Source organism: Aquarana catesbeiana, linkage group LG01 (assembly GCF_042186555.1).
Source record: "Aquarana catesbeiana isolate 2022-GZ linkage group LG01, ASM4218655v1, whole genome shotgun sequence".
NCBI lineage: Eukaryota > Metazoa > Chordata > Amphibia > Anura > Ranidae > Aquarana > Aquarana catesbeiana.
This window is the reverse complement of record NC_133324.1, coordinates 398,820,461-398,833,275: the sequence shown is the minus strand read 5'-3', so window position 1 is coordinate 398,833,275 and position 12,815 is coordinate 398,820,461. Positions and strand designations below refer to the sequence as shown.

The window sequence follows — 12,815 nt, the reverse complement described above, 5'->3', positions numbered from 1 at the left end:
GCTTTATTGAATTGCCGCCCTGCACATGTGTGAACCGGCTCAATTGAAAGCCGGTCCGATTCACATGTTATGCGAATTGGATGCGGTTAAAACCGCATCCAATTCATATATATGTAAACCAAGCCTTAATGTCTTCTAAATGTATATACATAGCTTATCTATAACTTCAATTGGGTTTTTTAAACATACACAAAAGTGATGCTGCATGAACATCTCAGAGTACTTCAATATAAAAATAAAATCTACTGAATGATTCTTGATCATAAAATAGAGCTCTTTACTTAGTTGTCCTATCTCCCTGTGCCCTCCTAATCCCCCTTTATTTGAGGCATTCAACACACCAAAAATCAGATTACCTGAAAAATCATGTAGCTGAGGAACGGCCATCAAAATAGTGCTGACCAGTGGGAGATAGAGGGCAGCAATTTTATTTCTGATCTCAATCCTCTGGCAGCGTGGGTCCAAATCATGTGAACTTAGCAGATTGTTGATGGCATTGATAGCTTTCCTTTGCACTTTACCGATTCTGAAAAAAAAGGTATAGTATTTAACAAGAAATCCAAGCATGAAAGCCTGAGCTATATACTGTACATATACCTGATCGTATAACTGAATTTGTTTAATGCTTGTGGCTACAAATGCATTTGGTTTTGGAGACTTGATGGTCTATTTTCTTTTACTGATATATTCCTTTATCTTTAGACTTGACTCAGACTTGGGTGCTTTTTTACACTCTTATTTTTTTTCTTTTCTTTTTTCATACCGCTAGGTGCAGATTTTTGCACCTTTCACATACCCACTATATGTTTGCCCTATTCAATGTTATATTGCAACCAGCATTGCACATTATTTTTGTTGCTTATTACCCATTTTGATTTTATTATTCGTGTAGCAAGGTCTCTGGCCTTGTCCAGTCTAATGAGGACCTCCAACGCCAAAGATAGCTGACATCCTTCTGTATCTGGTTGGTAGTGAGGCGTAGTGGGTGCAAAGATGGTGAAAGTCATTGGGCGCCAGACACTTCTTGGATGTAAAAGGGGTTTTATTTCTTTTAACAGTCCTTTTTGTATTTTTAAGGGAAAGAGGGTTAGGTCCAGGACACCCTTAGGTAGTTGCAAATTCAATTGGCAGACTCCGAGACTTCAATAGAAGGACAGCCGTGCAGGGAAAGGCCCCAGCAAGAAGCAACATCTGCACTTGCAGGATTGCTGTCTCCTATGGTAACAGTCTTTAACAGTTCCTAACTCAAACGTAACAGTCCTTTTAGCTTCACTACAACTGCCTCTTGTAGTTCTTCAACTCTGAGCTCCCGGTCTCTTACTAGACCTCTTGACTCACTAAATCTGAATCCCTTGAGCTCCTCCAAGGTTTGCGGTGATATTCCCTCAAGCGTCACCAACGCTTCCCTGCTGGGTCCTTAGCCTGGCACTCCAGATACTTCTCAAGCTTCACCCCTGCTAACCGGCGAGGTCCCTGGCCTGACTCACAAGGCTGCTCTGCAGGCATCTCCTCCACGGGTTGGGTCCCTGACTTGATCACCGCCTGAAGTTTCCTGATTCTCTACTGTGGCCTTTCGGTGAGAATGTGGTTCCAAGTACTTGCTTCAGTTAGTCACTGTGGTCCCTGATAAAGGCGACTGGTTCCTTTGTGGTGACAGCTTCCCTTCTACCTCCGACCACTGACAGGTTCTCCAGCAAACAGAACCATCACTTTTGGTTGGATTGCGAGCAGCAATCCCAACCCTGCCCTGCCCTCTTACTTCTGGATAGGCCCTCACACAGCCTGGCAGCCAGATGCCCCCGGGATAGGCCCAATCTCTGGCCTAGCAGTCCGGGGAATATGACACATGTCCACCCAGACAGCTGTCCAGGTGGCACAGAACATAGATCACCTGACTCCACCTGAATATACAGGTTCTCCCAGCAGGCCAAGGGATTCAAGGAAACCCCTGCCCATTGGCTGAGATACCCCATATACCCATAACCTGATCTTGGGTTGCCCTTCTCGTATCTAGTACTACCAAGCACCCAGCCACCTAGTGGTAGAAGAGAAAAGTGCAACAAGGCCAAACTTAGAGAGAAATCAATAGATCTCTATCAGTCGAACCAAGATAACGACTCCTGGCAAGTAAATTTGTGAGGAGCTCCCTGACCAAACCCCAGGGTGCTACATCCATTTATCACTCTAATGCATACTTAAACTTTTTACTATTGTAACTACTTTGTGTGTCGTCATGGATTGCCTACCCATGTTTAATCTGCTTCCTGTATGTCCCCTTGAGTTCTTGCTGAGTCACACTTCCACAGTTCCCGGGTGAGACTCCTCTGGCAATCACCATTTGTAAATATTGTCATATCTATTTTGAGCTGATTTGTAAGTATTAGCTCCCCTCTGGTGGATTTTGAGGTTGGAATTACTCTATGTATTATGAGATACCATTAGGTATGCTACATGCCTGATGTTTTACCTTACAGACACTATACATGCATCTACTCCTGAAGAAGTGAACAAAGAGTCACTAAACGCATCAAGTTTTTGGATGCAACTTTTGTTTAAATCATGTATTGACAGTTGGATTATATATAGCCAACATTATATTTAATTATGTAGGTAATACATCAATATGAATGGAGTACAAATCAGCTTGTTACCATTTTATCCTCTGCAATATTTATTCATTTATTAAACAACAATGTTGGAAACTAGCTATTCATTGGTTGATGTGTTGTGCCTCATTTAAAGTCCCAGGACAAATAAATTGGTTGTATGGATTAATAAAGAAATGGAGGCACATTACTGGGTACACCAGGCCACAATCAAATGTTTTTTTTTCTCTCTGCATTAGGTCTTTTGTGGCCTTTCCATAAATAAAGGCTTAGCACATGAGACATGGTATACTTAGAGTAGACATAAATACCCTTCTGCCTCCTGGTCCAGCACAGCTTCTAGTTCTGTGAAGAGGAGTCCAGTTAAAAAATGCTTCTGCTTGTACTCTGATGAAAGCTCAAACATACTTGCAATCCTTTGGTCCTGGAAACTAGAGCAGGAACTGGAGTTCTATAGAAGACATTTTCCTTGCATTATTACATGCCCTTTTTATTGCATTTAGATCACTTTAGGTTCATAACACATGCCACAAGTAATAGTTTTATGTACAAGACTTTATTATTACATTAAGTGCATGACTTTATTACTGCATTGCAAGAATACAGCCAATTTTCCAGACACAGTAGAGGTTGAGTAGAGGATCAGTGTGCGTCTGATAATTTTGCTTGCACTTACAAAGCTTACAAATGCACTCTAGACTCTGAAAGGTGACCTGCAGTTTAGTGTAATAGGTCTTAACCTGAAATTTTGGACACAGGGAAGGAGAACATCCTAGATGACAAGAAAAGTCATCTGTAAAATATACAGCACTGACATCTTACAGGAAACCTGTGAGACCCAGAAAATGTTTGCAGACCAGTTATGCTGATCTATACGTGGCATAATGTCAATCACAAATCTAAATCACACATATAAAAAACAAGGGATTGTTTCTCAATTATGAGTAGAGGGTGAAGCCATGTAAAATGTTCTTTTATGTTTTGATGGCCAGACCTGTACTGAGAGAAGCATAGAGAAGGTTGCTGACCTCTTTCTAAAAAATGCTAGTTGTCTGGCTGGCCCTTGCTTTAGTTTTCTTTTTCTGAAACACTGAATAAATATGCAGTTATCAAAATAAGAAGGGAATTAGAGCTCCTAATCTACATACTTGTTCTACATCAGAGACATGGAAAATATTAAAACTGCTGGTACATTAAGTCAACCAGGCAACTAGTATTTTCTTTAGGAAAGGTCAACAATGGCTGTCTACATATTGTTCGGAGTTGAATGTTAAACTCTGCCCCTCTTACTGCATTTATTCCCTCTTGTGATGATGCAGACATCCAGTTCCTCCTCCTCCTTCAGAGCCAAGTTTCTGTCTGAGATCGTGTAGTACATATTAACCTACCCCGGTTCAGCTCAGGAGACAGTGAGTTTTCTTTAACCACTTGCTTACTGGGCACTTAAACCCCCCTCCTGTCCAGACCAATTTTCAGCTTTCAGCGCTGTCGCACTTTGAAAGACAATGGCGCGGTCATACAACACTGTACCCAAATGAAATTTTTATCATTTTTTCCCCAAATAGAGCTTTCTTTTGGTGGTATTTGATCACCTCTGCGGTATTTATTTTTTGTTAAAAAAATGTAAAAAGACCGAATAAAAAAAACAAAACAATTTTTTTATATTTTGTTATAAAATTTTAAAAAAGGTAATTTTTTCCCCTTCATTGATGTACACTGATGAGGCGACTTTGATGGGCACCGACAGGTGGCAGTGATGGGCACTGATAGGTAGCAGTGATGGGCACTGATGGGTGGCAATATTGGGCACTGATCAGTTACACTGATAGGCAGCACTGCTAGGTGGCACTGATTGGCACCACTGGTGGGCATTGATAGGTGGCACTCATGGGCATTGATAGGTGGCACTGGTGGGCACTGGCAGGTGGCAATGGCAGGTTGCACTAACAGGGGGTACTAGTGTGCACAGATGAGGCATAATTGCCTCTTCCTCTTCGGGAACGATGTCCCTTGCAGATGAGTCGGTGATCGGGTTTTTTTTCTCCTCACACTGAAAAAAAAACGATTACCGAGCTTTTGTTTACATTGGCTGACAGCTGATCACATGGTAAGGGGCCAGGACCGGCTCCTTACTCGGATCGGTGATCACAGCACGCGCAGGGAGTGCACACAGGGGAGGCTGTCATATGATGGCCTCCCGGAAATTCAGGTCCACGCTGTGGCCGTCATTCGGCTATAGCGTAGACGTCAAGTGGTTAAAGGATAAGTTCACCTACAGAGGCATGTTACACCCATATTTAGGGTGTAACATGTAACATGTAACATGCTCCTATACACCTGCCTCCTACCGCCAGAGCTCCCCCTTCTGTGACACCAGGGAGGATCTTCTCCCAGTACCTGCTGTCATGTTTTGAAAACAGTACAGCTGTGCGGGGCTCCACCCACACCACTATGTCATTCATTCACAGATTCCTGTGAATGAATCAACTACGAATAATATAGACCATGGTGGCAGGTGGCTTGAAGTACTCAGAAAACTGTGCGGGTGCTGGTGAGCTCTTTCGTAGTTCATTAATTCTTCCTGCACTTACTGTCTGCCCGTTAGGGAGGTACGGGCAGACAGCTGACTGACAGTCTGCAGGATCCTGGCATTGCGCCCGTGATCTGCTGAAACCAGATGAACATTTACACCCCACCTGAACAGAAACTGTACCGGGAAAACCTGCTATGAGTTAGTTCTTGTGTGGTGTACACTGAACTATATTTTATAAATTGTCTCTGTATACATCTTTGTGTTTTTAAGATATTGTTTGTACATTGTTACAGAATACAATTTTGTATTTTTTAATCAATTTGTGGTTATACCAGAACCGAGAAAGTCCATTTAATTCCTTTTGGGTATCTATGTGTACGGGATAGCTACGGCAACTACCCCCACATTTTCACCCTCCCCAATCATATGTGCTGATCACATGTGAAATGCTTTACAGGCTTGTAAGAAAAAGAAAATAAATGCATATTTTTTTACCTGCAAAAATATGTTTTTTTTTTAAAGGTAAACTTATACTTTAAAGTGTATATTTTTTAACCACACTTAGGGCCCTTTAACACTGATCAGTTTTTCTTCTGTTTTTGTCTTACCAAAAGCAGAAGAAAAATGCATGACCATTAAATGCTGTGGAACTCCTCACACCAGTCATTTGTGGGTAAGTTGCATTTTTAAAAGTCCTGCATGCTGCATTTTTGGGGCTGTAAAAAACAGAAATTGCATCATAAACGCATCAAAACTGCATCTGCGGTTGCGTTTTTTTCAGTCACGTGTCTTTTTTTCACAGGTGCAAAATGCACCAAAAACATTGCAAGATCACAGCAAAAATGCATATGCGTTTTTACCGCATTTGTGCAACAGAGCAGTGTGAAAGCCTTCTTAGAAGTGACAAGATCAGCAGTTTTAGTGCAGTGTTAGCCATTATCCAAAATGTTAAAAACTTCAGACCTGTTTTTGACCTAGAAAAGGTTCATGGTTAGATCTCTGTGAATCCCCCCCATCAAAGTTCAGCTAGTTATAAACAGGTTTTTGTGTTTTCTTGTAAGCTTATGTACCTCAGAAGAAATAGAAGGACATGGAGAAGCTGGTGTAGATGATGATGTGACAAAGAAAAGGTTCAGGTTGAGATAATGCTCATGGCTGCAGAGAATCCGTAGGAATTCAAGTCGCATAGAACTTAGGGTTGGGAAAGAATTTAGCTTGGCTGTCAACTGGAAAAATGGAAATACATGAATTATTATTAGAAAGATGCTTGTCAGAAATGTACAAACAGAACATGTCATAACAATGTAATTTTTTTTTACATTTATAAATGTTAGAAAGGAAATTAATATATCTTGCCAACTTTTGCAAACAATCATGTTAACCTTAAAAATATTACTCACATATAATCATTATCTATCAGTTTCTAAATATATAAGGATATTACAAGTAAACTGAAAGTGGAATCTTTTTTAGTTTTGGATAGACTGGAGCAAAAGTTTGAATATTTGCCCTTTTGCCATATTGGACAGGAAGTGTTTGGCTGGAGTTTAATTCCAAGCTTTAAAAATCCCCAACCTACACAAAATATTTGCTGTTTTGTAATAACCAGTTTACATCTCTACATAGAACTTGTTAACATTTTTATCTCAGTTTCCCCACATGGCTATCCTACCACTCTCCAGATTCCACACGTTTAGGATGGTGAAAAAAAAATGGGTCCCTATAAACTGTAAAAAGGCATATTTTTTTGGAAATAACTTTGATATTATGTTATGTTACTAAGTTAGATGTAAATATCATTTTAGCTTATTTGTTTATCAATAAATGTAAAAATGCTACTTACATTTTCTCATAATATAAAAAAAACAGAAATAACTACAGTGAGAGAAAAAAGTATTTGATCCCCTGCTTATTTTGTACATTTGCCCATTGGCAAAGAAATTATCAGTCTATAATTTTAATGGTAGGTTTATTTTAACAGTGAGAGACAGAATAACATCAAAAATATCCAGAAAACTGCATTTCAAAAAAGTTATAAATTGATTTGCATTTTAATGAGTGAAAGAAGTATTTAATCCCCCTATCAATCAGCTAGAATTATGGCTCCCAGGTGTCTTCTATACAGGTAATGAGGTAAGGTCCCTTAAAGGGAGTGCTCCTAATCTCAGCTTGTTACCTGTATGAAAGACACCTATCCACAGAAGCAATCAATCAATCAATCAAAATCCAATCTCTACACCATGGCCAAGACCAAAGAGCTGTCCAAGGATATCAGGGACAAGATTGTAGACCTACACAAGGCTGGAATGGGCTACAAGACCATCGCCAAGCAGCTTGGTGAGAGGGTGACAAACAGTTGGTGCAATTATTCGCAAATGGAAGAAACACAAAATAACTGTCAATCTCCCTCGGTCTGGGGGGCTCTGTGCAAGATCTCACCTCATGGAGCTTCAATTATCATGAGAACGGTGAGGAATCAGCCCAGAACTACATGGGATAATCTTGTCAATGATCTCAAGGCAGATGGGACCATAGTCACCAAGAAAACAATTGGTAACACGCTACGGCGTAAAGGACTTAAATCCTGCAGCACCTGCAAGGTCCCTCTGCTCAAGAAAGCACATGTACAGGCTCATCTAAAGTTTGCTAATGAACATCTGAATGATTCAGAGTAGAACTGCGTGACAAGTTTTGTGGTCAGATGAGAACAAAATGAAGCTCTTTGGCATCAACTCAACTCGCCATGTTTGGAGGAGGAGGGATGCTGCCTATGACCCCAAGAACACCATCCCCACCGTCAAACATGGAGGTTGAAACCTTATGCTTTGGGGCTGTTTTTCTGCTAAGCGGACAGGACAACTTCACTGCATCAAAGGGACGATGGACGGGGCCATGTACCAACAAATCTTGGGTGAGAACCTCCTTCTCTCAGCCAGGGCATTGAAAATAGGTCTTGGATGGGTATTCCAGCATGACAATGACCAAAAACATACAGCCAAGGCAACAAAGGAGTGGCTCAAGAAGAAGCATATTAAGGTCCTGGAGTGGCCTAGCTAGTCTCCAGACCTTAATCCCATAGAAAATATGTGGAGGGAGCTGAAGGTTCGAGTTACCAAACGTCAGCCTAGAAACCTTAATGACTTAGAGAGGATCTGCAAAGAGGAGTGTGACAAAATCTCTCCTGAGATGTGTGCAAACCTGATAGCCTACATAGCCTGATAACTACAAGAAACGTCTGACATCTGTGATTGCCAACAAGGATTTTGCAAAGGGGTCAAACACTTATTTCACTCATTAAAATGCAAATCAATGTATAACTTTTTTGAAATGCATTTTTCTAGATTTGTTTTTTTTGTTCTGTCTCTCACTGTTGAAATAAATCTACCATTAAAAATATAGACTGATCATTTCTTTGTCAGTGGGCAAACCTGCAAAATCAGCAGGGGATCAAATACTTTTTTCTCCCCCTGTAAGTGTGACTCTACCTTTCTGACAAATGTAATATTTAAAGTGGTTCTAAAGTCAGGAGGTTTTTTTTTACCTTAATGCATTACGTGCATTAAGGTCAAAAACCTTTCATAATCTGCCCCCCCCCTCCCCCCCTTCAATACTTACCGGAATCTTGTATAAATCCTCGCTGTGCCAATCTACAGCAGAGCTTCTCCCTCTTTTTCTGCATTCACAGGGAAGATTGATAGCAGTGGGAGCCAATGGCTTCTTTGGCTGTCAATCAAATCCAGTGAGGAGGGAGTGGGAGGCCACGGCATGTGTGTCTATGCATGCACACAGCCTGGCTCAGGATTGAGCTTTGCATATCTTGCTATACACAGATAAGGAGGAGTAGAGCGTGCTGGCATGGGACCCCAGAAGAGGAGGTTTGAGAACCCACCTCTGAACGTCGATCCGGTTGCAGCTATTCAATAGTTAAGTGCCTTGCCTTCACCCATTCTGCCCAGATTTTCCCAAACTTTTTGGGGCAGTTCCTGCCCATATACGTTAATTTGTACAACGGGAGAGCTGCATTTACCAGGGATTGCCATAGCTCTTTAGTAGGTGGCAGGGTCTGGTTCCACTGCAGCAGTATTGCTTTCCTAGCATAAAACGTAGTATAAAAAAGGAACAGCTTCTTTCCCCATGGGAGTTCCAGAAAGTCACATATACCCAGGAGGAGAGGAATCGGGCTGTATTGAACTGACAACTTCCCAATAGTATTAATGTCAGTTAGGACTTCCTTCCAGAATTCCATCACTTCAGGGCAAGACCAAGTTATATGAAAGAAGTCAGCACCGTCAGAATTACATCTAGGGCATTTAGCTGTACGGTCAGTGTAAATTCTCGCCAGGCGTGCCGGAGAGTAGTAGGCTCTATGGAGGAACTTCAGCTGAATGAATCTGTCTCTGGCCGAAATTACAAGGGGCAGATATTGTTGGACACCTTCCTCCCAGTCATCATCCGTTAGTTCTGGAATATCCCTTTGCCAGAGTGCAAAGAGCTGGGAGACCTTAGATGTATCTAGCTTAGCAAACATATTGTACAGGGTAGATAGCGTTCTCGCCCCATCAGGGGATCTAAGCTCGCTAAAGAGTAATCGAGGAGGGGAACGGGGATCGATAGGCATGGCGTAGTTGGAGAAACCTGAAGAACATATGGTTCGGCAGGTCACGGTTGCGCTTTAAGGCATCAAATGTGATCAACCGTCCCTGAGAGACTATGTCATTCAACGTTGTGACTCCATGCCTGGCCCACACAAAGGGATCAGGGATGGAATGAAAATGTGGTAAGCGAGGGTTTCCCCACAATGGGGTCACAGGGGACCATATCTCAGACCCAACCATCTGCCTGGCCACCGTCTCCCGCACTTTTAGGGTCACACGCATAGGAAGGGTCATCTGAGAATTAGACCAAGGGCCTCTATGGATCAGGTTTCTAAGTTCCGCATATGAACCCAGCAGCGCCGCCTCTAATGAAGAAGCGGGGTTAGCCGGTTCCTCCGACAGCCACCGTTTAACCGTCACAAGGACTGCTGCCCAGTAATACCTTAATAGGCAAGGTAATGCCAATCCTCCCAGCGAGATAGGCAACTGCAATGTTGTTTTGGCTATTCTGGGGGCCCTCCCATTCCAGAAGAAGGAAATTAGAATACCATCCAGCTTCTTAAAAAAGCTATTTGGTATAGGTACAGGAGTTTGGCGGAAAAGATAGGTGAGCTTGGGGAGAACCGACATTTTGATTAAATTAACTCTTCCTATCGCTGTCAGGGGCAATGATCTCCACATATTACACCTCTGGGAGATCTGTTGGACCACCGGATTGAGGTTTAACTGAATAAACTGCCTCAAATCACGATGTATCTCCACTCCTAGATACCGAAACTGGAGAACCCTCTGAAGCTGCCCATCCGCCTGCAGGCATCCTGCCCCAGAATGTAGAGGAAATATCACCAACTTCCCTCAATTTACCCGGATTCCTGAGAATTGTCCAAACATATCTATAATCGATAGGGCTGTCTGCAGCGAATTCCCATCATCTCTCGGATACAGTAGGGTGTCGTCAGCGTATAAAGACACTTTTTCCTGGAGTGAACCTCTAATAATTCCCTTAACCTGTGTTGAGGCCCGGAGGAGCACCGCCATAGGCTCAATAGCTAGAGCAAAAAGCCCCGGAGATAGGGGGTTCCCCTGCCCAGAGAGAAGGGGGAGGACAAGACTGTTCCGGTATGCACTCTGGCCATTGGGGCCTTGTAGACTGACCTAGCCCAGGAGATGAAGGACGGAGCGAATCCGAATCTACAGAGAACCTCCCAGAGACAGCCCCACTCTACGGAGTCAAAGGCCTTCTCCGAGTCGAGAGAGGCCACTGAAAACCCAATACTTAGTGACATCAAGACACTCAAAACATTTCTCACTGGTCAAAGAGAACACTTCAGCTGCCAGTATATGCTAGGGAATGTGGTGGCTAATAAATATTATTTACAAAGATCATCTTATTACCTAAGCATCAAATTCCTTATAATTAATTTGTCAAACAGGTGGAAATGGATTTTATTGGAATGCAACATTTGATGAATCAGTCATGATGGAACAAAAGCCCTTCGTTGCACATTTAAAATAAATGACACACTAATAAAAGAGAAACAACATATCTTGTGCATGAAATTGATGAGATGTAAGTTACTTGTCACTGTGCCAAGCAAGCCCTGTAATTTTTTAACTATTAATCTTTTGGAATTCTATGGATCTTAATTGGGCGGGTTATAATTAAAAAAAAAAAAACATCCAAACTTTGCTTAAATCAACAAAGTGATGAAAACTCTGCTGTAATAAGTCAGGCAAAACTATGTTTGGGTTGCAACCACCTGCTTGACAGAGTTTACCTGCAGTCACTGAAAATATCAGCACGTAAGCAAACTGCGACAACCAGTCTTTATTATTGGCTTTGTGACAGGCCAGTAAGTCAAAAACAGACTACAAAAGAGACTCTTCTCCTGATCCAATAAATAACTCTGGAACAAGGGAACCACATTTCTGAAAACTTCACTGACAACTGCACAAAATTACTTTAATGAGCATGAAGAATGAGCCAGCTACACATACTTCACATTCCACTCTTTGTGTGTGCTTAAATGTGTATTATCTACTACTTTTTGCTAACAATTTTTATACACTTCTGTACCTGATTGCAGTAATGTTTGACGAGATTAAAAACAAAACCTCGATCCATCAAGGAAAGTAAATCATACAAGAAAAATGCCAGACTTATGTTCATTTTCTCTGCTTGTTCGACTTCCTGCAATAAAAAACACAAAAATAAATAAGGCCACTGGTAAGGACATTATATTTGATTTACTGTAGCTATAATGCATGCATTATTGGCCATCTTGATTGCTATTTTCAACCATGGGACTAATAATTTCCAGCCTCAATGGCTCTCACTGCTGAAATAACAGTTGTTGCACCAAATAACGATCACTATAGTGCGGCCACAGGAGCACTTTGTTTCACTTTATATAATAATACTGCAGATCTACGTTTTTTTTTTAGCTAACATTGTTAATTATGATTTGGTAGACAAATATTGCTACCTTGGTGTGCCCTCGCAAAGCAAAATAATTAAACTACTAAAATTTACTAAAACTAGAGAGTGCAAAATCTGGTGCAGCTCTGCATAGAAACCAATCAGCTTCCAGTTTTTATTGTCAAAGCCTAATTGAACAAACTGAAGTTATAAGCTGATTGGCTATCACGTACAACTGCACAAGATTTCGAGTTCTCCAGTTTTAGTAAATCTGAGGTTATATTTGGGCTGGGGTTTAAACAAGTAACTTACTTGGCACTTACCTTCTGTGGTTTGTTAAGAAGAGCTCCTATTTCGGAAGTGACTACATTCACTATAGTGCTTATGTCATCTTTGAAACGATTTGAGAAACGGTTTCTTCTGGGTACTTCCTGCTTGTCCACATTGTGAATGTATTGAGCCATGCTCTTCACCTAAAACCAAAGAAAAGATGGATTTAACTTTTAGCTTTGAGTTCTCCATTACAGAAGTCTATCATGAAATATTTAATAAAACAAAATAAAAAGTTACTATTTATCAGATAAAGAACTGTTCATTCTTTAAAGAGCATTACATTTGACTCACGTAAGACTACAAAATGCCAATCCAACAGTGCTCACAGA

The 12,815-nt window shown here is 41.3% G+C and overlaps 1 protein-coding gene across 2 annotated transcripts in view; it reads right to left on the bottom strand.

Annotated features, from left to right (window-relative positions):
- Nucleotides 1–12,815, bottom strand: part of DOCK8 (dedicator of cytokinesis 8) — a 229,135-nt gene that overhangs the window by 62,480 nt on the left and 153,840 nt on the right. For both annotated transcript variants that reach the window (XM_073634844.1, XM_073634849.1), the window contains 5 exons: nt 12,477–12,626; nt 11,812–11,925; nt 6,210–6,365; nt 2,918–3,057; nt 357–526 (listed from right to left, as the gene is read on the bottom strand). In XM_073634844.1, the coding sequence (XP_073490945.1) occupies nt 357–526; nt 2,918–3,057; nt 6,210–6,365; nt 11,812–11,925; nt 12,477–12,626 (730 nt within the window). The remainder of the gene's footprint in view (nt 1–356; nt 527–2,917; nt 3,058–6,209; nt 6,366–11,811; nt 11,926–12,476; nt 12,627–12,815) is intronic.